The sequence below is a fragment of the Schistosoma haematobium genome, chromosome 1 (genome assembly GCF_000699445.3).
Source record: "Schistosoma haematobium chromosome 1, whole genome shotgun sequence".
Lineage (NCBI taxonomy): Eukaryota > Metazoa > Platyhelminthes > Trematoda > Strigeidida > Schistosomatidae > Schistosoma > Schistosoma haematobium.
In genome coordinates, this window is record NC_067196.1 from 38,656,097 (window position 1) to 38,683,770 (window position 27,674).

General features: G+C 38.2%; 2 protein-coding genes across 3 annotated transcripts in view; both read right to left on the bottom strand.

Moving 5' to 3' along the window:
- Nucleotides 1–1,577: 1,577 nt before the first annotated feature.
- MS3_00009606 (uncharacterized protein) lies at nucleotides 1,578–13,997 on the bottom strand. Of its 2 annotated transcripts, none has more exons than XM_051217999.1 (9): nucleotides 12,720–12,892; nucleotides 12,470–12,688; nucleotides 12,136–12,438; nucleotides 11,760–12,089; nucleotides 10,663–10,920; nucleotides 6,477–6,800; nucleotides 4,756–4,960; nucleotides 2,654–2,851; nucleotides 1,578–2,023 (listed from the first exon to the last, which is right to left on the bottom strand). In XM_051217999.1, exons 2-9 carry the CDS (start codon nucleotides 12,671–12,673, stop codon nucleotides 1,776–1,778), a joined length of 2,070 nt encoding a protein of 689 aa, XP_051073989.1. In that variant the 5' UTR covers nucleotides 12,674–12,688; nucleotides 12,720–12,892; the 3' UTR covers nucleotides 1,578–1,775. The 2 variants fall into 2 exon arrangements, with proteins under 2 accessions (XP_051073989.1, XP_051073990.1); XM_051218000.1 differs by adding an exon at nucleotides 13,173–13,997 and having other exon boundaries at nucleotides 1,611–2,023; nucleotides 12,136–12,688; nucleotides 12,720–13,131.
- Nucleotides 13,998–24,804: 10,807 nt separating this feature from the next.
- Nucleotides 24,805–27,674, bottom strand: part of SETD1A (Histone-lysine N-methyltransferase setd1a) — a 32,292-nt gene continuing 29,422 nt past the window's right edge. Inside the window, exon 18 of the mRNA XM_051218009.1 lies at nucleotides 24,805–27,458. The gene's annotated coding sequence lies outside the window, so the exon portion shown is untranslated. The remainder of the gene's footprint in view (nucleotides 27,459–27,674) is intronic.

The following is a 27,674-nucleotide window of genomic DNA, read 5'->3' on the forward strand; positions in this document are numbered from 1 at the left end:
TGACATACTGGGGTATATAGTTTGGGAGTATTCTGGTCTTAGTTGGTAGTCGTATTAGTTTGAGGTATGAATTATTTTGAGATAACTAGTTCTAGCATCACAAATCCGTGTTAGTTGGAGCACAACATAATGATGTGGGCTTCAAATATGTATTAATGAGTTCCTCAGATTCTAGATCATTTATCTGATTAAAAGTAGATGAACTTATAAACAGCGTTTCACTCGAAACCAATAGGTAATGTCATGGAGTTGTACTCCATCACGTTGGGCTTCGTTAGGAAGTGTCTTTACTAGTTCTAACTTTTTTCATTTTAGTGTATCCACACATTTGTAAAGTTTGAACATAATAGGTGAAGATGCCGACATTTGGGGACTTCTGCAACTGGCTATTCTTATAAGGGAGCATAATCTGTAAAATGCAATACCATAACCTGGAACTGGTTTACACCAACACCTAGCCAACTCAGAAGTAAAACAGAAAAGTTACGTATATGGAAAATAGCTAAACCTGTTCCGTACTTATCAACCTACACGATAAAATAACTCACACCTTATCACAAGCCGAGTGTACTGAGCAAGCCATCGGCTAATCTGTATTTAGGAGTTTGTTAATGTTTTAGTGTTGCATATTTAGAAGCGATTTGAAAGTCTTTAAAGTGCATTCAGCCCAACACCACTTATTTAAATTTAAAAATGTCCAATGAATCCCGTTGTATGATTGACTACGAACTTTCTTATCACAATGATGGTTTTCTAGTCTATGGATATAAGTGGATGACACGGACATTCTTTAAGTGTAAAAGAAGAGACAAACTTTCTAGTTTTTTTTATATTATTTAGTCGTTTTCCGAACTGACTTGTGTAAGAAGTTTCTGAACACAAAATTTTGTATACAGCTAACCCATATAGACGTTTTATAGAAATTATGCTAATCAAAAAACGGAATATTTCAAAGTGAATGACTAAATAGAGACGCGCTCTAACGAACCAATCCAAATGTCTCGCAGAACCTTTTGAGAACTAATTTGACTGGGACCAAAGCAAGATGACTAAAACAGTGTATCAAAACAAACGAACAGAGGACAAATCTCCCTTACTATATGAGATCTGAAGTAACTAGGTCGATTCTTCAGAATGTTTAGCTGAACACATGTTCAGTCTAAACCAATTATATTTTACCTAAGTATATGGCGATCATTTAAGTTCAGCTTTAATGTTTTTTACTCAGAAGCCTTAACTTCTAACTTATTTTTCATATGAAAGAACGACCTAGACCGCTTCATAATCACTTTACTCTAGTTAGTAAATACTAATGAACTAAAAATGAGATTCAACAAACATGAGTTCTTATAGCATTAACAGCACGTAATACGTGGGGGCTAGTAATACCACTTATCTGATCAAATTTACTCGGAAGTTACAATATCCTAACTTTTGGCCCAGTGATTGATGGGTCACAACTCCACTAGACTAGCATGATATAAATACGGAAAGCTGTTAGTCGTACGACTACCTAACTGTAGACTCTCACATTTAGAATATTCACTAGTTTTTACACTATCTAATACAGGAGACTAGTATTTGATCGCGTACAAAACCACAAATTATTATATACCACAGTAGATTGCATGTTTTGAATAAATGTATTCAAAATTACATTGAGGTTTTTATTTTTAAAATTATAAGCGATTAATAACAAAAATTTGTTGATTCACATATAAAAGAAAGTTTGTGACGCTGATCATTAGTTGTTGTACCGGATAGAATGGTAAGTGTCACACAGGAGGTAATAAATCAACTAGGTTTTCAGAAACAAATGCATTAATGTGACTTTCAATTCGACCACGTAGCACGGTTGGACCAAAACGATTTCCTATAGATTTAAGGCATTCCGATGCAGCATTAACAGCCAGCGGTAACTTGCTTTCTACTGCGGTTGCCAATACTTCCAGAAACGCATCCATATATTTTTTAAATTGAGGTTTTTCGAGATGATTACACAGCTGTACAATTACATCGCAAGCTGGAAAAAGAAAATCAAATCTTTAGAAGGAAGAAAAATGTCACTGCATATTCCCAATTTTAAGACAAATAAAAATTGAGATAAACGATACTAAGTTTGTGTAAAAAAAATTAGATGAAAAAACTTAAATAACGTGGTGCATGTTCACGAACTTAATTATTTTGTTTGCTAAAGTTACAAAACTTAAAGTATACTTGATTGATTACGTTAAATATCAAAATAGATAAAGCACTTGTGCACTGTAGTAAGATCAATCATAGTAGCAAAACAATCCATTTTCTAGGATTCTGTCCTAAGACATTTTTATCTGAAATGAATACTTTTGGTTGATTGTCTTCTCTGAGACAAGGTTACTACGACAGGCTGATTCAGTGCTCACAGAGTAGTTCACTTCTACCCTAATGTTATTTAGATCAACATTGAAAAACTACCTACTTTAGAAGATACAATCAGAACTTTGTCAATTGTCAGAGTTTTAATATATGTAGGAATCCGACGAATTCAAGGGTCGGAAAAAATGATTCATTACATGCAATAAACTGAAGCTATAAACGATATTGTTGCACAGAAACACCCAACCCATCGTTCTTTAGTTGCAGCTGAAATTACAGTTTTAAAGATTATGCTTACCAGTTTCTAAAAAATAAGGATAATGTGTATAATTTCGATGTTCACAACCCTTCAATAGTTGCTCAATCAAATCGTCAGTGACTCGGTTTGGGAACTTGTCTGATATTTGACCGATCAAGCGAATTGCGCCATCAGCCTCTTCCCAAGGTTCACTGGCACGTTGATGAAGACCATTATGACAACCACCACCTTTTCGACCTGAAATATTTGCAGCCGTATGTAAATATAGTGAGAAAATATCAACATGGTAAGATCGACTCTTAAAATTTATTTGTTTAGAAATTTTAGTCAAACGACTAAATTGTGATGAGCATAAAAATACAATATAGAATAATATATCTGAACAGTTAGAACTGAAATGTCTATTTTCGTGTGATCCACAATACCATAATAGTACCCACCTACAACATAAAAGGACACAAAACGAATTTTAAAGTCAAAACTGTCAACAGCTATGGTAAAATTATTACTGGATTGTTAAATTGCCACAAATCAAATATAATAGTTAGTCATGCAAGCCTAGAATTTATCACAAATGTGTATCACTTTAGTATTTAATACATTCGTATCTTAATGTCAATAAACAAATTATGATATAAAAATAGTTTAAAGACGATGGAACATACGATGTAGAGAAAGATGAATAATAAATACATTTGTGCAGTTGATTTCAAGCATGAAAATCATTCTCCAAACATACATTTCGATAATCATACGGGCTGCAGCTAGAAAATATGCACCTATCAACACAGCTCTTGTTCAACAGTAAATGGTATCATAAAAATTTTAATAATATTACAATTGTAGTGAACAAGAACACCAGTGGGGACAATCGAATGTATTTAACACAAAATTACAGGACTTGTTGATAAAATCTAAAATAAAGTAAATGCTTAATTTGCAAAATGTCCATCGACTGTCTCAAAATGGCTCAGACTTCATTGTTCTTGCACATTCATACAAATTTTATTCTGTTTTTATTCTTTACTGTTTGATCCTCTTGTCTCTCTGCTGCCAGACCTTCTGTTCACGACTAACATATACTACTTATGTCAATATAAGTAGCACACACCACACTATTAGTTACTATTATGGGGAAAATATTTTTTGTACTCATGTACTTTTATTTTCTAAAACGACATTACATGATGCAGAAACTAAGTGCTAGAGCGAATAAAAAACTATATGAATTTAATATGTTATTCATTACCAGTGATTGAATAATACCCCTGAACTACTGCACTACACTCACCAAGACATGCAGGTAAAAGACAAAATCCTTCTCTGGATTTACTGCTTTTTGAGAAAAGTCGTACTGCTGACTGAAGAGGAGTGTGACAGTAGTAAGACGTTTTCCTCGGGCAACCAGCATCTACAGCGACGCTGCCTTCTCACAACGAAGGACGGGGTTAGAAAGGGTCGACCCTAAAATTATCGAACCTCACCTTACCTCACGGATTCCCATCTTCGGCGATAAGGCCTTTTGAAGAACAGAGCTAACACGTTAAAAACTTCCCACAAAAAGGCCTTGCGCGACCGGCCTCAAGTAGTTGTCCCTTGGGTTCTGTGGTTACGCTCCCAGGTCGTTAAGACCAACAGTAATTTAACTTCCTTTTTAGGTTCTTCGAGAAATACACTTCCACGGTGTGGGCAACCGGGAAGTGACATCAGCCCTTATACATCTGATACTGAATAAATAAGTATGAAAATATTAAAACTACTGATTGAACAGATGAAATTTCCGGTCGCTAGAATGTTTATCGAGAGGTTAACGCGATCAATGACGTGGTCGAGTGGATAGCTGATCATAAGAACGAATTCTTGACTGGAGACCCCGAATGATTTGAAATAAAAAAAGATTACTAGCCAAGTGAATGGGTATTTATCCAACAAAATAACATGCCTATATTCAAAATATGAACACATAAAGAACAGTAAAATGTCATGACTGTGGAAAATTAGCCTACAGATCACTTATTCTCAAACGAATAAAGACCTGTCTGTTAAACCAAATTTTCGGGCATCGTATCCAAAACTGATATCTGTAAAACTAGACTTACTTAGAAAGAGTTATCTCAAAGAGTGATGAGTAGTTAACATACCTTTCTGAAGCTTCGGGGCCAAGGATCCACAGGAGTACATAACTTGATCAGTATGACGACTATCATGAGCAGCATCTCCACTGTGAACAGTAACATGAGATGCTCCTGGTCCCTTCCCAGATACACGACAAGATTCTGCACCATGAGATTCTTTAGGCTGTTTGCTTAATCCATCAATTTTCTCTACGATATGATTGATATAATGCTTGGGAAAATTGATTAAAACGAAAATAACCGTATTCATATCCAATAGTATGATAATGGAATATACAGATTATTAATTATTCTAATTGCCTAATTCAGACCACTGTTAGTGAAAATATGGTGGACAATTCAAAGTGTGAAAACAAATAAACCTAACAACAATATATGATGCAGATTAGCATGTTACTTAACTTTTTCACAAACAAAAAATCAAATTCAGTTTTCACCATTACATAAAGGTATTTAGACTGCTTACACTAATACCATATTCTAATTTAAAACCCGAACATTTTGTTAAGTTCCTTGTGGTAATTTTAATCCTCATGTTAAGATGGACTGAGCAAACAGCAAATATTCCCGTTCATTCAATTACTAGATACTCATCCGGATATCAACTGATTTACACTTGTTTACAACATTTGCGCTTAGTTTCTTAAAGAAATATTAATATCTCAGCTTATTTTTACCTGATGAAAATGTCCGTCAGATGTAGCCCAAATCGATTAAACAGATTTAGATAAGTAACTAATTGCTGAAACGTTTAAAGAAGAAGTGTACATAGGTGATATCTGTGTGGGAATTAAACGTACCTTCAAGTTAACTCCACAAATTGAGATATCCACAAGAGACAATCAAGATGAAAGATAGGAAAATATGAAAAGTACTTCAAATGAAACTATGAGTGGCGGAATTCAAAAATATGGAGAACTTTACAAATACCACTGATGGGACTGGGTGATAGTTGCGCTGAATAAAGTTGAAAATGTGAAATACTGTGTTTCCATTTAGTGCACAAAGAAGTATCGTGCTCGCTGAGAGATTTGAAGATTCAAAGTTTGGTCGTATGTAGATTTATGGGTCACAAACTAGGAAGAAAGTGATTGGATGTGTCTTGTTATTTAATAGTACCCCAGTTAATATAAGCTTACGATGAAAACTAAATAAAAGCTGATCGATCTCCACTAATCCCTTATCTAAAGATATAAATACTTGCTACACCAAATAAAAAATTTGATAAGATTAGTGCAAACAAGTTGGACGGAAGATATTAATACACCCCTACAAGTTGAAAATACTAAACGGAAATTACGTGCAAAGCCTTCAGTTGTATTCGAGAAGTTGGACCTAGTTTCAGCTGGGAAGAATGATATGACAGCAGATCAAAAAAGGTAAAATTAAGTCAATCGGTAGGATATTGTAAATACGTGTCCACATAGTAAGTTAATGATTAGTTGGTGTTTAATACTATTCAATTCAAATTATAGAAATCTGGTCATTAATATGACTGTAAATAAATCAAAGGAAAATTAATGTGATGAGATAACAGTTTGACTTATTTGGGTTGATAAAAAATTTCTATCACCAGTATGTGTTCTTACTACTACTCGTCGCTGGATTTGAAATTTTAATACCAAGCACAAGTAAGTTCAGCATTTGGCAGACATAACAGAAACAGGTATCACGGAAAATTCAAACATCAATATATGGACACAAAATATAGAAACAGAAAAAATTACTTGGAATAAATTTTGATCACCAACTGATTTTAAAATCGCGGCAATCGATTTAGCTGCACCATCACGGACTGATGGAATACTATCACTAAGGTTTCGTAAGAATTGTGTAGCCATTAAATTATCGTAGCCAGCCGCGCGTGTCTCATTAGGAAAGGTGGAAATCAATGAACCAAGTGCAACACAGGCCGCATCTCTTACTGGCCAACTTTCATCTCCAAAGCATACAATTAAGGCATCGAGCAATTTACTGACACACGGTAGTAGCAAATTTGGATCTAATTTAGTTACAATCTCAGCCATAGACGCACAAGAAGCCTCACGAACCTGAATATAAAACAAAAATCTGTATCAGAAATCTTTAGTACAAACTGTGAAAATGCTTGATTGTGGATCTGCTCAAGAAACAGAATAACAGATGTTTATTGACTAATATTTCAGTGAAGTATAAAATCCGTATTAAACTCTATTAATAAATTTAAACAATGATTGGAACAAAAAGCTATTCATATCAGTATACAGTCTTGTGAAGACAACCATTGAAAACCTGGTAGCATTAGACGACCGTTTTATCCTAGCATGGGACTCAGAAGTGTAAATTTACTATTCCGCTATTGAAGATCGAACCAAAGACCTTCGTTATCGCGTTTAAATGTTAAACCTCTAGACCATTGAGCTAGGATTTAACAGAGTTAACGTCTAACTTCAATCAATTCACGGTATTGAGCAATCACCTGACATAACAGTCTCACACCCGATACGGTTGAAATTCACTAGTCACAGCTTTTCACTATAACTCCGCCAATTGCATCCAGAACCCAGTCACCGGTGAGCACATGATTACTATTTGTACAGACTAGAATTTTCAGATTTTAAATCACGAACAAATATTTTATTTATTTGAACCCGTAAATGTTGGCACATAGAGGCACCAAATACACATGCGCCACACAAGTCACTTGATTTGTGTGTGGACTGTGATACTGCCCGGGTGCTCAGACCCAAGCAGGTGGTTTCCCTAGAGGGTCACCCCCCGAGCCTTCAACCTAAAGGACTGATTCACAAGGCAGTGGATCAACGTCAGATGTAGTCCTATGGTAGTTAATGACCAACAGTTGGCTTATACGCCATTTGTTACTTCAGGATCCTAGAGCCCATGTGCAAAATTGTTCTGGAATCCGGGTTTTTCAACTCCCTTAGGTGGACCCACCAACCCGCTCTTCGTCCTCTCAATTTCACAAACAACACCCCCTCCTGGAGAAGAGAGTGAGTAGGACTTCCCTGGCAGATTTCGTATACGCGTGGCCATGTGAGAGCATTTGGAGGAGGAAGGACTCTCTCCACCCTCGGCCGTACCAGGGGGGGGGACGGACAAATATCAGCTATTTTTATTTATTTATTTGAACACATAAATATTGGTACAAGAGAGCGCCAATATATATGCGCCACACAAAACAATGAGAATTCGAAGAGAAATAGAAAAAAAAAGAGAACAATAACGAAGAGATTGGAGTAAGGTAGTGTGGTAGTAATGAGGGAACGCAAAGGTACAATCGGAAGAAATCTTTTGGGTAACTGCTCTCACTGACGCGTTGTAGATCCGACCTTTTACAGCCAGACTAACATCACGAAGGCGCCAAAGGTGGCCCAGATTGGCATAAGCCGCTCTGGCTTTCACTATACGTGCATTGATCTCATCACTCACACCCCCACCAGCACTTATGCAGCTACCCAGATACACGAACTTCTCGACTACGTCTATCTGCTCACCATCCAGGGTGAGTACAGGATTGGAATCCTGCCAGTCTTGTAGAAGTACTTTGCACTTGGAAGGTGCAAAGCACATACCATACCTACGGACACTGATTGTCAACTGATTAAGTGCGGATTGCATGGCTTGGGCATTATCGCACAGTAAGACAATATCGTCCGCATACTCAAGATCGAGAAGTCTTTCTCCAGGCAACCATCACGGTTTTACTCTTGTAATTTGTTGCATGGTAAGAACCGTCGACCAAGAATCGAAGCAAATATCAGCTAGACCACGAATGAAAACGTGGACACACTGGACGACCGTTCCATTTTAGTTGGATAGCAGTGTGGTGGTTTGATGGTTAGGCGTTCACATATTAGACTGAGAGTTTTGGGTTTGATTGCCTGATGTGGGGTGGGGGTGCGCTGATGAGGTGCCCCGTACTAGGACGAAACAGACGTCCAGGGTTTGTAGGTTTTTAATGGTGGCCTAAGATTTTTCATAGTTTAAACTCCACAAAAGCTTATAATTTAGGGATGTTGAAAATAAGATTACTCGTAAGTATGCAGAAATATCATAACTTTGACTCCTGTCACATTTTTAAAAAAAAATAAACATTGCTTATTGAATCACTGCCATATCAAAACCTCAATCTTACTATTTCATTTAGAACTAAGAGAGTTCCCAAGGTTCCTTGTATATAACTTTGTTAACAAATGGACACTATTAAGAGGTGTCTATTAATTAATGGCATTTAGAAATCGCTATGATTAGGTACTTAAACACAATTAATGTTTTATTCGTGAAAATTTAATTAATCAATTAACCAGTGTTTAAAAATATGGTGTATTTCATTTTACAACATTGAAGAGATGTTAACAGGAATACATATGTAAATTTAGCCGTTAGAAGTTTACTCATGAGTTTTAGCATAAATACTACTACGAGTGAGCAAGATCGATCTCTTTTAAAAGGAAAAAGGAAAACATATAAATCACCAATTTAGCTATATTTCTTATTTGAAGGAGTTAATCTATTGATTTTGTAAATATACACTTACTAAACTAACGCTAATTAATGGTCAAATTCACCAATTACAAGGATATATATGATATTGTACATTTGGATGTTGTTTTTACTATTTAGGAATCAGTTGTAAATCAGTGTTGGATTTAATGGTTGGTACATAAATCAATATTAATCAACAGCTGTGCACCCTTTTTTGCGTCAAGTCAAATGCCTCACCTTACTTTACCCTACAGACCCCCATTTCCAGCGGTAAATACTTCTGAAGTAGCAAGCTAACATAACGAATACTTCCTACAAAAATACTGTGACCGGCCACAAGTAGTTGTCTTATATGCATTGTGGTCACGCTCCCAGGTCATTAATCCAGTTTCCTATTCAGGTCTACCAAGAAGAAATATCCTCCCGCGATGTGGGCAAAGGAGAATTGAAAACTCGCCTCATACCTTTTATAGTGCACGACATCACCTCGTTTATAACTAAACCCCATTTTCATTACCATTATCAACTGTCACCTGTTTTCGAATTCTTCATAATGAACAACTAGTGTTAACGACTGGAGCTAAATAAATTCTATCCTTTCTCCTGAAACTGCGCTTCAGACTACATGCCAGAGATTTTAACACCCGAATCCCATGTCTAATAGGAGGATAGGTGTCACTAGCTGAGACAGCAGAACCTCGTGCTATTGATGCATGTTGTATTTCCAAAACATCCATCTAAGATCACAGTATGGTCATTCACTTTACCTTATTTTTCGTGTATTTTGAGACATGACAACTCATGGTCTTGTCGGTAGAACTATAGCACTAAAATCAGTCTTATTCTATTGAACAGGTAACAATTTACTTTCCGGACATGCCAATTGCAGCATTAATCAGGCCTTTACCAAGTCTTTACGCTTTCGATAAGAAAGATTTCAAGGAGTTGAAAACGATGCCTTTGGGTTGTCAAAATGAATGAATAGAAAGCTGAGTGATAGGCGACGTGCAATGATACAATATGGACGCGACTGAATTACTGACGAGAGCCTTCAAATGAATTAATATCCAAAGAAAAAAGCCGAAACAGCTATTCCTAAAGTAAAATATACAAGATATTCGTTATGAAAATACGTGTAATCAGATGTCATAAGCGACCAGAGGATATAAATTTTGTGGGTTGTTCACCCCTCAGTGAATTAAGACATGAGAGTAAGCGCAACTTTTCCCCACTAAATATTCTTCCATAAAGCTATATTGTGAAGTAATAGAGCACTTTTAGCTTACGTATATGTGATCGTGCATTATCTTATGTAGATGTTTTAACGGAGAAGCTTTAGTAATATTGAACGACACCATAAAAATACAAACAAAAAGTCCACTATAACATATTACAAAAGTAGGTTACCATAAAAGATTGGCAACTTACCGCATGATTATCGGCATCACTTTGTTGAATGTAATAATCGACAGCTGGAACTAAATATTGACCAAGTAACTTTCGACCTTCTCCTTGAGTAACACGACACCAAGTATCTTGACTATAAATCCTGACGCCTTCAGCAACGTAATATCTGTTTAAACACATAGCTGGCAAAAGAATAGGGTAAATATCATCTCTCGTATATCCAGAGGGAGGATCAACCTCAAAAAGAGTTCGTACTGCTCTGGAAGCGGCCATACGGACCTAAAATTGCAGTACATTTCACAAACAAAAAAACTTAAGGAAACCTATTTCGGTTGAGTAATAATAGCGAAATTTCGTACATGAAATAACAGAAATCATACAAAACAAACAGTGGGTATATAGGAATACCTAAATCTGCAATGTTCATTTTAAACAGAACCATAACCTTATGTTTTCGAGCTGAATCTGAAAGTGTAGAGCTGTAGAGCAAACTCTTCCATTTTTTACTGTAAGAAATGAAACAGCGTAATTAAAACAGCGATAACTGATAAGAAGAAGCTAAATTTTTTAACTAAACATTTTATTTTGCAGATCACTGAGGGAGTGCACAGTTTATAAACAAATGTCTTGTACAAACTAAACGGAGGTACGACTTTATGGTTTTGTAGTTTTAAGTTAAGTGCATTTGCATAAAGTAGTAATTCAATTCAGTTGACAAGTGCGTTTAAAAATAGGTTTTTAGGTAACACTTTTCTTTAAAGATCAGCAACAATATTAAACCAGTTAAACCAAAGAGTGGACAGTGTGGAACAGAGGCTAAGTAGCTGATATTCAAACTTCTAGGAAACAAGATGCCTCCACAGAGACCGCGTTAACTTTATGGAGCCATGGAAAGTACTTTACTACCAACAGATCAGTTGGAGAATGATTTTCTAGCTAGTGAAGTTGGTACAAAACTTAAAATTCTCAAAAGTCAAAATATCTATGACATGCTTTGAACAAATATGGAGCCCAAAACTACACTTGAAACATCCAAATTTTCCAAGAAATAAGCTCTCATCACTAAAGATTACAACCTTGGAAATCAACGCAATGAAAACTGGCAAATATATGCATACTTGACTCCAATTATCTGATAAACCCTTAGCGAGTTGAGTTGCAACGTTGATATAAGTTGCTTCCTTTGCTTCTGACTCCGTGTAACATAAATGATGAGAAATCATTGTTGATAAAACATCATAACCCGTTTCACGAACAAAACGATTGACGTGCTGAACAGCTTTAAAAATAAGTTCCAAAATAATAGTTCTATCCACTTTAATGAAATCCTTGGATGGAAGATTTGAAACCATTTCCTGTACACACTTCATCCATGTTTCCAAATTTTTCCAACCTGCTGTATCATGGAAAATAGATAGAGAACTGCTGCTCAAATTAGTACTGCATTCCTATAAAAACATCAGCGATTAAAGAAAGCAGTTAGAATTTACTAACCTTAGCTAAGTTGAGCTCTCGTAGAGATAACTCAGCTTCAGATACAGGGGCTTCAGTATTTCTTTCTAAATTAGTGACGACACCCTGAATTACAGTGGGTAAGTACCGGATGAACAAAGATAATCCAGCATGTCGACAGAGGGAACCCATAAGTTGACCTGCAGCTATACGAACTCGGAATTCAGGGTTATCATGACATTCAACTGCTTGATCTTCTAATTTACCGACAATACCAACATCTACCAGAGATCGATAATCGGCATTGCGAAGTAGGATGATAGCTGCAGTGATCCCACCAAAGACCTGGCAAAAATTAGTAACAACAACTACTTACGTCTTCCCAATTAGACAGCCCTTCCAACTTTTCTTCTATCCAACTTGATACCAACTTAACTTCGTCAGATGTTAGTGATATGTTATTCAGCTGATCTTCGCCTTTTTCACGATCAAGCTTCTTGGGTGCACACAGAAGTTCCAAAGTTGATAAGAGATTAGTAGCTTCCATTGGCTGAATTGCGACCAAACTGGAATAAGACATTTTATAAATTGTAAGCTATTACGAATATCACAATGGATTTCGTTACCTCTAGTGGTGGATTTAAAGACGATTTTTAAAAAATGTTAGACAAGCGATATACCATAGTAATGAAACTAAGTAGTGTTGAAAAAACATTGTATATGTTCAGTGTCCATTAACCGTATTTTGATGCTTTTCTGTAATGAGTACCTTAGAGTGAGGCATTTGTAAGGATATTAACTAGAAAGATTAAGAATAGTTTGGGAAGCTCATAATCGTGACGAAAAAAGATAGGATCCAAACATACCTGTTTCGTGATAGGTTCCCTCAGTCTGTTTTGAAATGTACCGAAGCTACTAAAAACAGGTGATAAAACATTACAATCTTGGGACCCTAAACATGTACTTCGGTAGTGCAAACATTGCAAATACAGTTGAGATATTTCGTATTTAAAGATTAAGCACGACAATGATGGTGACCTACGGAACACATGAATAAACATGGGGAACGTAAATCTTACATAGTAAAATTAAGTCATGCATTAATACATAAGATTACTAAGTTTCGAAGTTTGATGATCAGCAAGCGTCCGTCTCCTTAGACTTTAGGTTAATGATGTTTTGCTGAACACAAAAGTATAGATCAAAAGCCTATAATGGTCTTAAAAATAAATGAACTGGGAATAAACAAATTAGAGTATAGGCAGTCATGTGACCAACCTACATCGCAAGAAAAAATCCCAAAGAAAACGAATATATGATCGGTTACAAAGGGACTGACGCTATTATACTAAGAAATGAAAAATAGACAGACGAATGCACACATTCCGCCGTCAAACCGCTTTAGACATATTAATAACCTAACTAATAACCAGCTGAAACCAACTGGTGACATAACTCCTCAGGTTACCGCTTGAACCGTTCTTCATATACAAATACTAACGAACCAGATTCAAAACGGATGTTATCAGAGTTCGGACGCAATGAATTCACTGGATTAATCCAAACCCAGATGGCAGAAACCCTATATTGTAAATTACCGCTAGAGTTCGTTGTGCACATAAAGGTTAGAAAATTGTAAGCCAACAGACTAATAGATTTCAAAGCATTTTAGCTTTTTGTGCCAAGTCAGAAGCTACTTTCTGTATTAGGAGAGCATGCAGAGTAGCGTTAAGAGGGCAGGAAAAAATGTAGGCCAACGATCCAGTGAGCACACAAGGAGTCTACATTTATTAGGTAAAGCAATCAACAACGACCAGAAATGACACAAGTTTCAGACTAAGACAATCTGGTAGTCGAAACAAGCATGCACATTCAATGTCGCGCAGAAACTGAATCGCCCACATAACACTACAGGTATTATAAAACGTTTGTTATTCATGTTGATGTTGTTTGTCCGTTTTTGACCTTTTCATTGGCAAACAATGTCTCTCGATCAACTGACAGACCGTTGAAAGTCTATAAACACAAGTGCTTTATAAATAGAAATATTGATCTCCACGTGATGGATGGCGACATTTTTACTCGCTGAGTTAAATTTATGGTTTCGATAGTTTATTATGCATTTGTAACATTCTTTGCACTTTGACAGATTTAATTTCAGTTAAATTAAAGCCATTTTCAAATGTAATTTTGTATCTGTCATCTTATTGAGTACATCGGGCTACTTTGTGTTTATTACACTCTTGGGTCAAACAGTTCACGGTACCACTTCTCTGGTTATTGTTTTTTTCCAATTTTTTCTGTGTGCGAGTCATTTGAAAACCTCTGGTTGATGACTGGATAGTAAAAAGGATGCAGTTGCCAACCGTCTGGCTGGCGATAACCTCTGTGAAGTTCCATGCAATACGTTAAGTGCAAAGGACAGAACCACTGAGTTCGCACGAATCTAATACCTGCGATTTTCAAACGACTTATTGAAAATCTATAAGCGTAATTTTACTTGCAATGATGCTCAAATGTGTAGTAGGTCTGTAAGTTTTCGATGTTTGATACTGGCCTCATTAGTTTTACTGGACTCACATAGCTGAAGGCACTCCGTCAAGCATTAGCACCAGATCACGATTGTGTGCACCGTGCTACGCACCTCTGTCAACTACTAGCCATCTTTTACCAAACGTTACTCGACATAACAATAGCTTTCCGAATACATCTTCGGACCCCTTTACTCCTGATTTCTGATTTGGCTGGGTCGGTATACCCCTTTACAAAGTTGTTACTGGTTAAGGTGTTTTCGAACTACAAATGTTTGTGACGTCTTTAGATGCAAACAGCTTGTTATCCGCGGCCATTGTAAACATTAACGCTGTTAAAGAGCATATCATCAAACACGACCGAGACGGATACAATGGTACTCGCTGTCGACACACAAACCGATGTTCAGTCATCACAAATCAGCTCAAAGTCGACTGTCTGGCTTATAGAAAAAGATGAAGCACTGACTTCAAAAAGGCCTTTCAGAAATAAAAACTCAAAGAGGGAGACTTCCTCGACGCTACCCTCTTAATGGTAGCAGTATGGAACTATCTGAAAAACCTAGTCGTAAGGCTAAGTGCGGTTCATGCAGGGAAAAAACAACCTGGCCAACTTGATTATCAATGATCAGCCACAGTTTTAGTGTGTGTAGCTCAACTGTGACTGCTAATCAGGATGGATACAAATCAAGAATAAGCAACGACCTAATGTTGTTTACCGAAATCCAATCTCCCTAAAAGTAGTTGGGAAATTAGAACCTGAACACACTAATATGTGAATCATCTTTCATGGCGTCCAGGAGAGCGAATGATCTGGGTCCAGAACTCCCGTTAAGTATGACATTGAATTGGAAAAAAGCCTACTTCGCCGGCTTATGCCTCTATATATAATTGGCATCACACTACTGCAGATTTGTGAATTAGGTAGTCAGCGGACCTCAACGCAGGTCAAACCAGGCAGCAAAAATTGAGACGCAGTTCTACAGTGTTGAGACTACCTGAAGGGATCAAGAGATGGTCCCGCAAGACCTTGTTGTACACGGATCCTATAGAAAGGCAATAAGCTGGAATAGAACCGAAACTAAGTTTAAATGCTGAAGAGAAGGACATTAGGATTGTGAAGATTCGGGCGGTGAGCTCTCGGTAGAGGGTGACACTAAGGACACTTTAGGTAGGGCACGAATGTTCCTTGGACCTGTTGCACAAATTACCAAAGCTTGCTCAACAGGCAATGGAAGCCAGGTGTAAATATAGACTCTATCAAGTCAGATGTAATCGCCTTCACAGTAACTAGGCTGATGCAGTCTGTAAACAATTAGAAAATTTGATTTCGAAAATTCCGTATTGTTGAAAGTCGATATAACCCATGAGTTTAAATAGAGAATTAGCTGCATTAATTTGTAATACTATTCCTTTAAACATCATCCATAATATCCAATGAAAGTAGAACGTGCGAATAAGTTAGCTTGTAGTAGCATGTGATCCTAACCACAATCCTCAAAGCTGAACATGAGATAACTGGGAGAATGGACTTTCAAAGTGTAACACTAAAATAAGGTCAATAATGGTGAACGCAATAACATTCTTTCCAAATTCAATTCATCGTATAGTATGACTAGGCCGTTCACGAGTGGTCATACTTATGTAACATCACTTTTATCATATTAAAACTATTGTTCTGTCTCTAACCTAAATGTGTTCTGCACCATATGTTGGTGATTGTTACAATACGATGGGTTAGTGTAGACAATGATGTGAACACGTAAGATCTTATATATTAGGCAGTTATATCGTGACAAATCTGTAATTTGAAGATTAGATCTGCTATTACAGCAGTACTAATAACGAAGTAAACCATAATTCTACAAGCCGCAGCTTGAAATGCAAAGAACAAGAAATGCTGATTGATTCGGTGTGCAGGAGTTCAAATTGTGGTGTGAACGGGGTCTCGCTCGATGGATTCATATATTGGTCTTCAAGTTGTCAATGTTTAATATGAGGAGAATTTAGTGAAGTTATGACAGAGTAGGTCTGTTGTGAAGTAGTAACTCAGTGAAAACAATAGTGGACGTGCCTCTCGATTTCGTGGATTTGTTGAAGTTAGACATTAACAACGTTGGATGCCGGCCCACTGGTCTAGTGGGTAAGCGCTCGCGCGCGAGACGGATAGGTCCAGGTGTAGTGAACAGAACACCAATGCAAACAATCGAATGTATTCGACACATGAAATTACAGAACTTGTTAATGAAATCTAACAACCATATAGTAAATGCTCAATTTGCAAAATGACCATCAATTGTCTGAAAATGACTCAGAATTCATTGTTCTTGCATTTTCATACAAACTGCATTCTGCTTTCATTCTTTACTGTTCGATCCTCTTCTCTCTCTGCTGCCAGACATTCTGTCCCTGACCAACGTCATAAAAAACTTGTGTCGATATAGGTAGCACACACAATACCGGGTTCGAATCTCGCGAAACGGGATCATGGATGCGCACTGCTTAGGAGTCACACAACAGGACGAAACGGCCATCCAGCGCTTCCGGGTTTTTCACAGTGGTCTAGCTTCAATTGACTCATGATCTCAATCATCCAAATTACAACAATATCCACAAAACCCATTCTAATATGGAAACTGAACTGTTAAACAGTTCTATTAAAGAATTTAGCTGATTCCCTAATTAAATGTGCCTCGGTGAAGTATATGATAGACACAACAGGGTACGATCAGGACTCCGAATCACCTTCACCCGTGTTGACCCATCATAACCCTCGGTAATATGCCAACTCTAGATATGAATTATCACGCTATTATAGTTTTCATGTAATTTTCAACGTATATGCGTTAGCTGAAACCAGACCAAACGCTTGAGAAGAAAATTTAACAAATTTATATCTTCAGCACTCAATGAAATTCGTAACAGAACGATAATCTCTTAATAAAACACACAGGAAGGTGTTCAAAAAATTGTATATTAAAGTTATTGCAATACATATTCCTTGGACTATGTCAAGGAGGACGAGAATCTCTTACACCATGTTCCAGTTTCGAGGTTCGCACTCGCCTCTTTGAGAAACAAACAAGGCGAGAGAGATTTGGGTTATTACTCTCTGGTGAGACGAATTGGGAATGTTGGAAAGCCAGAAATGCGTTTACCTCAATCATACGCAAAACTAGAATATTGTATGAAGAAAATCTTGTTAAGAAGTCAAAATAATTCCCTGGGCACTTATATTCGTACAGAAACCGAAGGTCTAAGGGGTGATTTTCTAGCATAATGAAGAGTCACTTTTACTGTGGCGGTATTTGTTCTAAGGTCCTCGGAAATGCACATAAGATAACTGGGAGAATTCACGTTCAACATTTGTCACAGAGAGGTCGGAAATGGTAGACGCGGGGATAGTTGAGCGAAAATGATATGGTTCGGTCATGCAGATACGGCCACAACAGACCTTGCCTTATGTATCAAATATATTCATATCTTCTCAGCTCAAACGTGCTCATCAGAAATGCCAGACGTCGTATTGATGATTGTCATGATAGTACGAGTCTGTGTAGAGGATGATGTAAATTCCACGTAAGATCTTATCAATTAAGTAGTCACATCATCACAAATCTACAATTTCGGGATTAGGCCTATGAGTATAATAGCAAGATTAAATGCACTATTATCGAAGTCTATGACATCCTGGAGTCAGTATTTAACGGTTTACATGTATAAAACTAGTCCATAATGTAGGATACTGAGTTCAATAATCTTTGTTAGTCGGTCGTAGTAATAACAATCATGTACTCACTAATGACCAACCCTTTAAAAAAGGTTCAAGTCGTTCCTGTAACAACTACCAAGGAATAAGTCTACTTCCGTTTGCGTCCAAGCTATTGGCTTCCGTCGTACTTCGTAGGTTGTTCAAAACCCGAGAAAGATTGACTCGCGAGGAGCAGGCTGGGTTTCGTTCTGGTCGAGGATGTATTGATCATATCTTCACCCTCCGCCAAATGTTAGAACACCGCCATACTTTTCAAAGGTCAACAATCGTAGTGTTTCTTGACATCAGGGCTGCCTTCGATTCGTTGGATAGGACTGTTCTCTGGGATTGTCTATTGAAGAAGGGTGTGCCTGAGAAGTTCATTGGCATTGGACCATAACCACACAATCCTCAAAGCTGAATACGAGATTACTCGGAAAATAGATATTCAATATTTAACACGGAGAAATACCTAACGATGGAGTAGGCGGGAACAAGGAATTGAATGAATCGGAGTTGATCGGATGGCATGGCTCGGCCATGCGGGCGTGGTCCATCTGAATGTTATCTTATATCTTCTACTCATATTAAATATATTGTTACTTCTCTAGCCTAACCTTGTTCTACATCATGTATTGGTAATTGATACGATACAGTGAGTTGGTGTAGTCGATGGTGTGACTTCCACGTAAGATCTCATAGATTAGGCATTTATATCATGACAAATCTACAATTTTAGGATTAGGTCTATTATTAGAGCGGTAGTAATATCATAGTAGACCATAGTTCTACAAGGGCATACAACCACCTCTCTCCATTGTTCTATTCAAGCAGTGCGGTTAGACAGGGTTGCCCAATCTCACCATTCCTCTTCAACTTTGCCATCGATGACATTCTGGAAACAGCTCTGATGGATGTAAGTAATGGTGGTGTGGATCTGTTGCCTGGAGAAAGACTTATCGACCTTGAGTATGCGGACGATATTGTCTTAATGTGCGATAATGCCCAAGGCATGTAATCCGCACTTAATCAGTTGACAATCAGTGTCCGTAGGTATGGTATGTGCTTTGCACCTTCCAAGTGCAAAGTACTTCTACAAGACTGGCAGGATTCCAATCCTGTACTCACCCTGGATGGTGAGCAGATAGACGTAGTCGAGAAGTTCGTGTATCTAGGTAGCTGCATAAGTGCTGGTGGGGGTGTGAGTGATGAGATCAATGCACGTATAGTGAAAGCCAGAGCGGCTTATGCCAATCTGGGCCATCTTTGGCGCCTTCGTGATGTTAGTCTGGCTGTAAAAGGTCGGATCTACAACGCGTCGGTGAGAGCAGTTTTGCTCTATGCTTGTGAAACCTGGCCTCTCCGAGTTGAGGACGTTAGACGACTCTCTGTGTTCCATCATCGTTGTCTCCGAAGGATTGTCGACATCCAATGGCAACACCATGTCAGTAATGCAGAGGTTCGGCATCGTGTGTTAGGGCGCAGGGACGATAATTCAATTCGTGTCACCATCTTGAAACACCGACTTTGGTGGCTTGGACATGTTCTCCGAGTGTCGTCCCAGAGAATTCCACGTCGTGCATTATTTGCCGACGTTGGGACTGGTTGGAAAAAGCGGAGAGGTGGTCAGTGCATGACATGGTGTCGTGGCATGAAAGAAAGCTGCAAAGGACTGGCTTCTGTTGGTCCTTCACGACTCCCTGGTTGGGCTCCGAGAGACGGTGCAACACAGTGGGTAGAAACGTTATCAGATATGGCTCAGAATAGAAGCCAGTGGCGATCCTGCTGTAGCTTTCTTTTACTTTCTTCATAAAAAGTGGTTGTATCTTCCTTAACTGAAAGATTTCTTCTGACTGTACCCTTCTGTTCACCTATTACTATTATTATTATTATTACACTACCATACACTAATCATTTCGTTATTGGTCTTATTTTAACACTCCTTACCTTTCATTTTTTCCTTCTTCTCTTCAAATTCTCATTGTTCTGTGTGGGGCATACATATTTGGTGCCCTATTCTACCAATATTTGTGTCCAAATAAATAATGGTAGTTGCAAATGTCAATGCGAGCCGTAAATCATGGTGTTCAACATTATCGAGCGCGATTCAGTCCCCTCCAACTGAAACTAAAAATGGTAACGCAATATCGCTCGGCGACTGAAGATGGAACTATCCCATTGCGGCTCAGCGATCTAAAGGGTAATGTCTCTCTGTCACCTGTTGGTCCTAGGCTGGAAACTCCATGTTTTCGTCTTTGCGCATTGACGAGACGTCCTACACTATCACCTCAAAAATGATATTCAGTTAGTTTTTTAGGCCCAGCCCATATCGGGACTATGAAATTAGAAAGTTACCGATTAGCTTATCAAGTATTCATAATAAAGGCCGATTGATTCAGGATCAGAAAATTGGCCATGAACAGCAGTCAAATCTAGTCCCTTTACTTTTCTTACTTAAGCAATCGACGCAAACTCGTTGTCTAAAGTATTTTAAGTAATTGTTTATGTTTTCGTCATTGGTTTCAAAAGTGAATTACTGATGTCTGTACAAACTCAATATTACTCGTACGCAAACCCCTAGCAGCAGAAAGTAAACCCCACGGTAATCCTCTAAATGCTCTTACGAAAAAAATCTTCCAAAAATAAATAAACTTTTAGCCCTAGGAACGTCTTCTTATGTTGCGCGGGACTTTCTTTTAACAATAGTAGGTTCTTATCTTCGTGTGTGGCATTCAAGGATGCTAAGGCTCTCAGAATGTGCTTAGACTGGTGAGGACGCATCACTTAGAGGACTACATGGTTCAACACTAATGATTCTTCTTCTAAAGTGTAGTTATGTATTGAGGAGTGCTTTCCTACAAGTCTTGTCTCAACTGTAACTTAGAAAGAGACTAAAACTTTAAATCTCTGAACCTATCAAGGCAATGAAACACCGGGAAATTTGAAGTTTTCACCACATATTTGTCCTCGAACTGAGTAAATAGACATGATTCCAGACCTCCTTACGGCTGATCATATACACGAAAATTATTGAGAGTATAGTGCTTTCAGATCTTAGGACCTGAAATCATTGACGAAATATACTGTAACGTACATGGCTTGAGTGAAAAGCTAAATATTTGAAATATGTTGTCCCCTTGGTTATGAAATCTGACACTTCAGGGCTATTTATCACACTTGATTTACACGAAAGTAGTGACCTACTTCCTAACATAGGCCTCATGCTCTCTAAGGTTTGCTGTCCTCTGCGTATTAAGACACTGGAGGAGGGTAGTAGTTAGGCCGAGACTATTGTTGTTTTTCAAGCACTTTATGTGTGCAAGAAGTACTCAATAAGTGACAGTTTGTACATACTAGATGTGACAGACAAGTTAGTTGGTGAAATCGACAACCTGTATCAGCTGGACTCCAAATGTTAAATCATCATCCATACATAGATCCAACAACGCCATCGAAGTGCTTCGAGTCACCACATAAAACGACATCATCGGTCCATAAAACATGCGGTTAACGATGGGTGAGATAGAGGCAGATACAGATTGATGGAGAATTCTTGAAATGGCTATACTCAGTGATTAGAAACGACATGGACTGTCTTATCTATCTTATTATTGACTCGTTTCCTTTCACTGTTTGAATCAAAACGTCATCCAGTACAATTCATTAAAGATATCAAGACTGCTTTGGTTAGTGAAACTGTTCTGGCAATCAGTGGAGTGTAACATATCTCTAAATACTAGTTGGAAACAGCAGTTGAATAGACAAAAACATAGGTTGGATTTAATCTATAAATGTTTATCAAAAAGATTTGAGACTTAACAACTGGCAAAAATAATCACAATGCTATCGGCACCATGAAAAGTTTTCAACAGAGTTTTGCTCAACTGGCCACAGATTCAATCGACTTCCAACTTCGGGATCAACAGACGAGATTTCGTTAGCATCGATCATGCACAGACCAAATAGACATGCTACTTATCATTGATGAACAATCAATTGTTGCCACCTTGAGGTGGTGGTCGGACAAACCCAAGGTCCGTGGGCGAAGTCGTACTGCTGACTGTACAGAGGTGTGACAGCAGTAGTGTGTTTCCTTCAGACAACAAGCAAGATAGTGATGCTATATCCCCACAACGAAGGGTAGGGTTAGAAAAGGTCGACCCTAAGATGCACATCTTGCCTTATCCAACAAATTTTGGTCCCCGGTGTTAAGGTTCCGATAAGTACGAAGGTAACACAAAAATTGCTCAGAAAAAGGTCGTGTATGGCCGACATCAAGAAGTTGTCCCTTCGCACCCAATTTTCTTTTCAGGTACCACCAGGATGAACCTGTACAATTATGTTCTACTATGATATTAGTACTGTTCTAATAGTATACCTTATCATCAAATTGCAGATTTGTCATGATATAACTGCCTAATATATAAGATCTTACGTGGAATTCACATCATTGTCTACACTAACGCATCCTACCGTAGCAATTACCAATATATGTTGGAGAACACATCCAGGCGGAAGATAAAAAATATATTTAATATGAGTAACAACAAGTTGTACAAAGCGACCATTCTAGCGAGGTTGAGCCATGCCATCCGATCAATTCGAATTAACTCAGCTCGTTCTTCCCACATTCTCCATCGTTGGGTTTTTCTCCGCGTTACCTGTCGAATATCTGTTTTCCTAGTTCTCTCGCGTTCAGCTTTGGGGATCGTGTGGTTAGGTCCTAATGCCGATACAAACCTTCCGCGGTGTGTTCAACAGGGAAGTGATAATCGCCCTCATACCTCTAACAGCACTCAAAACCACTGTATTCATAATCAACCTCCCTCTTCAATTCCTATTATTCTTCCTACATCGACTTCGAACTCTAAGCTTCCTCTGTTGACTTCCTCCTCAAGTGTCACCATAGCCAATGATTCTAGCGCGCAAAACACTGTCTCAGATCTACTGAAACCTCTCTCCACACTACATATTGGGGCCTTCAACGTACGCACCCTATGTCAAATCGGTCAGCAGGCCTCCTTGACTAGATCTCTAGAATCTTGTGCCATTAAAGTATGCGATGTATCCGAAACGTGCATACAGGATCCTAGTGTGGTCATTCACTTGACCTCACCTCGGCAAAACGGAGGGCCGACGAGATACACCCTCCGTGTACCTGGTGACCCGATGGCTAGTTTTAGTGGACTGGTAGACATAGCACTAAGTACGAGGGTGGAACAAGCACTATTATAATGGATCACCGTTAACAGTCCCCTATGTGCTGTTCGGCTGAACGGCTCCGTAAGAACTCGGAAGCATAGGGGCACAGGTCGATGCCTTTTCGTCGTTTTTGCCTACGCTCCCACTAACTGCAGCTCGGATGAAGTGAAAGATGAATTTTACAGAAAGCTCTCTGAACTTCTTCAGAAAGCTAAACGCTCAGACAGAGTACTCGTAGCAGGTGACTTTAATGCCCAGATAGGTAGTTTAAACCATACAGAAAGGCATTTAGGTGGGTATTTTAGTATTTCGGCACAACGAACAGATAATGGTGATCGTCTGCTGCAACTGTGCTCAGACAATCGTTTATTTTTAGCAAACACAAATTTTAAGCATAAGGAGAGAGATCGTCTAACATGGAGACCCCCTACACCAAACCAACGATGGACTCAAATAGGCCATATTGTCACCAGTCATCGTTGGAGAGGGTCGGTAGAAGATTGTCGCTCATTCTGGAGTACCTGCTTGGACACCTAAGACTCGTAAACTGCAAACACGAGAAAATCAGGCTGGCTTCAGACCTGGTCGTGGCTGCATCGACCATATATTCACCATTCGTTAGGTTCTAGAACATAGGCATACTTATCGGCGTCCGACAATGGTGGTCATTCTTGACTTAAAAGCAACGTTTGACTCGGTAGACCGCGAGATTCTGTGGCAGTGTCTATCATTGAAAGGCGTATTTCAGAAGTACATAAACCTTGTGAAGGCTATTTACTCGGACACTATTAGTCGAGTCGGAGCTTATGGCGAACCTCGAGTAGTGTCCGTCAAGGCTGTCCACTTTCTCCATGTTTGTTTAACTTCATCATAGGCCTGTAGAATTATGGTCCACTATGATATTAGTACTGCTCTAATAACAGACCTAATCCTAAAATTGTATATTTGTCGTGATGTAACTGCTTAATATGTAAGATATTACGTGGATGTCACATCGTTATCTACCCTGACTCATTCGGATCGTAACAATCACCAATACATGGTGGAGAGCAATCTTAGGCTAGAGATAGAACAGTAGATTTAATATGAATAAAGGATATAAGATAACATCCAACAGGGACCACGCCTGCAAGGTCTAGCCATGCCATTCGACCAATTTGAATTAATCCAATCCCTTGTTCCCGCCTTATCCATCGTTCGGTTTTTCCTCGCATCAAATAGTAAATATCCATTTTCCCAGCTGTCTCGTATTCAGCTTTGAAGATTGTGCGTTTAGGGTCCGATGCCACTACATGCCTACTGCTGGAAATAACGTTCCCGTTGCCCCATGTTTTAGGAATTGATCTCCTACCAGGAAGTCCATTTATCGACTGAGAATACTCAGATGTTTGGTGAAGACGTTGATAAAATGCAGTCTTTTGGTAGCACTGTACAACAATACCAGAACTTCTGGGAGGCGTTTCTCTCCCCTCTAAATACAAGTTGGTGCTTCAGGACTGGTCTGCGTCAACACCTGAACTAAGGATACAGAGCAAAGTACTCGAACGCGCCGACAACTTCACATAACTTGCAAGTCTGGTCAGCCCAATTGGGTTTATGTCCGACGAAATTTCTGCATGGATTAAGACCTCGTTTGGCTTTTGCTAACCTACGTCACCTATGGAGAAAGTGAGATATCTGTCTATGAATTAAGGGACGAGTATACAACGTGACAGTTCGTCCTGTTTTCATTTACGGCTGCGGAACGTGACCATTAAGGGCCGAAGATACTCGTAAGTTACTAGCATTTGATTACAAAACAAAACGTGGCATGTGCTTGAAGTCACTAATTTCTAGTCTTAGCCATGTTGGTAGATGCAAACTACTTGTTTAGGATGTGCGCGACTATCGTGGCCAGTGGTAGGAGACTGGATCGATCACAGTTGCGTAAGTGTATAAACTTTGTCTTAAACCATGAGCTTGGAACCACTCTAGATATATATTTTTACGAACTAATTCTTTATTCCTGTGTTATGTCTGTTAGGAGAAATAGATTGAATTAAAGTACGTCCCGTGAAAGATCGTGTTGGTGCACGCCTATTGGCAATTACTTATCCAATCAGTGCTAGTCGGTACTTGGAGAAGACTCTAGAAACTTCTCACATGAAAACCATAAATATACTAACGTTTCTTTATTGCGTTTCCTACTTCCATTTACCCTCATTATTTGAAATATAATTTCGTCCCTGTTCAACTGTGTTCTGATTTGGAGAATTGTCGAGTGAGTTGGTGTCAAAGAATACTAAATAATAGGAATAGCTGGGTCGTAATAAGAGAAATTATAACCCTATCATTATATGCGATTCCTCTTTTATATATTAATACTATTGACATAACTGATTCCAAAAATGTGGTGTTCATCTTGTTATGCTAATGAGGTGTGGCATCTTGGACGGGCGCATAAACGTATCTGGTCCTACGTTGTAGCTTACTGGCTGACAATTGAATGGAACTCGTCACTATACATCAACTTCCTTCATTAGAAAAAAGCATTTGACAATGTGGATAGGAAAATATTATGGAAACTTCTTCAACACTATGGAGTGGGTAGCTGAGAAAATAGTCAACATCTCACTGCAAAGTCGTGCATGAAGGACAGCTGACAAATGCATTCCAAGTAAGGACCAGAGTCAGACAAGGCTGCTTACTCTCCCCTTTCTCTTCCTTCTGGTGGTTGACTGGATTATGAAGACCACATGTGACGGGAAGCATGGAATACAATCGACAGCTTGCATGCAACTAAAAGATTCCGACTTTGCAGATCACCTAGCTCTTCTATCTCATACACACCGACGAATGCAGATGAAGACAACCAATGTAGCAGTAGCCTCTGCATCAATAGGCCTCAACATATACATGGGAAAAAGCAACATCCTCAAATACAACACGGAGAACACCGACCCAACCACATTTGATGGAGAAACTCTGGAAGAGATGGACAATTTCACGCATCTGTTTCAGCATCATCGATAAACATAAAGAATCTGATGCAGACGTAAAGGCGAGGATTGGTAAAACAAAGACAAGATTCCTACTGTTCAAGAACATATGGACCTCAAAATAACTATCAACCAATATCAAGTCACAATCTTCAATACGAACATTAAGACAGTCCTACTGTACTGAGCTGAAAGTTCGAGAATTACTTCAATCATCATCAAAAATTACAGGTATTTGCAAACAATTATCTACACAAGATACTCAATGCCTATGCTTCTCCACGAGGGTTGATAGATGTAAGTAATTATTTACTTTTTGAAATCGCAAAAGACTTCTTTAAAACTATCCCCCACCCATCGTATTCGAAAAGGACGTATTCTACACAGTACCAGAGACAAGCACAAGCTTACAGGAAATAATTAAAGAGAACAAAGTTACACGGGGTAGTCTGAAGTATCGAGGATAAAAATGATCTTTCGTAAACAAATCTGGTACAAATATTTAGTTGGAATTAAGAATGAAAGGTATTTTCAAAAATTAGTTCAATCAAGATTCATACACCATAAGAAAATAACAAAAGAATGTATGTACAGAAATAAACATGTAAGGAAATGATAACTAATCCTCATGTAACACAAAGATTTCGAGAAGAAAGCAATAATTACTTACAAATCTATATACATCTGTTCGGATTTCGACACCAAAAAATGTCTGAACATGTAGGTCTCCTAATTAAGCGTTCCACGGCAAGATGATGATCCACATTGACATGGTATCTTATCTTCTTCATAAGGAAATTTGTAGTCATACGTAATTTCTTCCATAACATTAATGTCTCTTTTGGAATATATAACAATTTTTTTCTTACTTTCAACCATTATTATCTTGGCATAGCAGTTAGGCTAAGAAATAAGAAGTATGATATGAGAAAAATATTTAATATCTATACAAGAAATTTGCACAAATTAAAAAATACTTTAATTCATTCATTCTTAAAGTAGTCAGAATGTTCCCAATAGCGTGTGATATCCATCTGTATGTAGATCTCTAGTTAGCGAAAATGATTTATTCGACAATAATCTATCAACAAAACGACGGAAATATCGATGTCACCTACA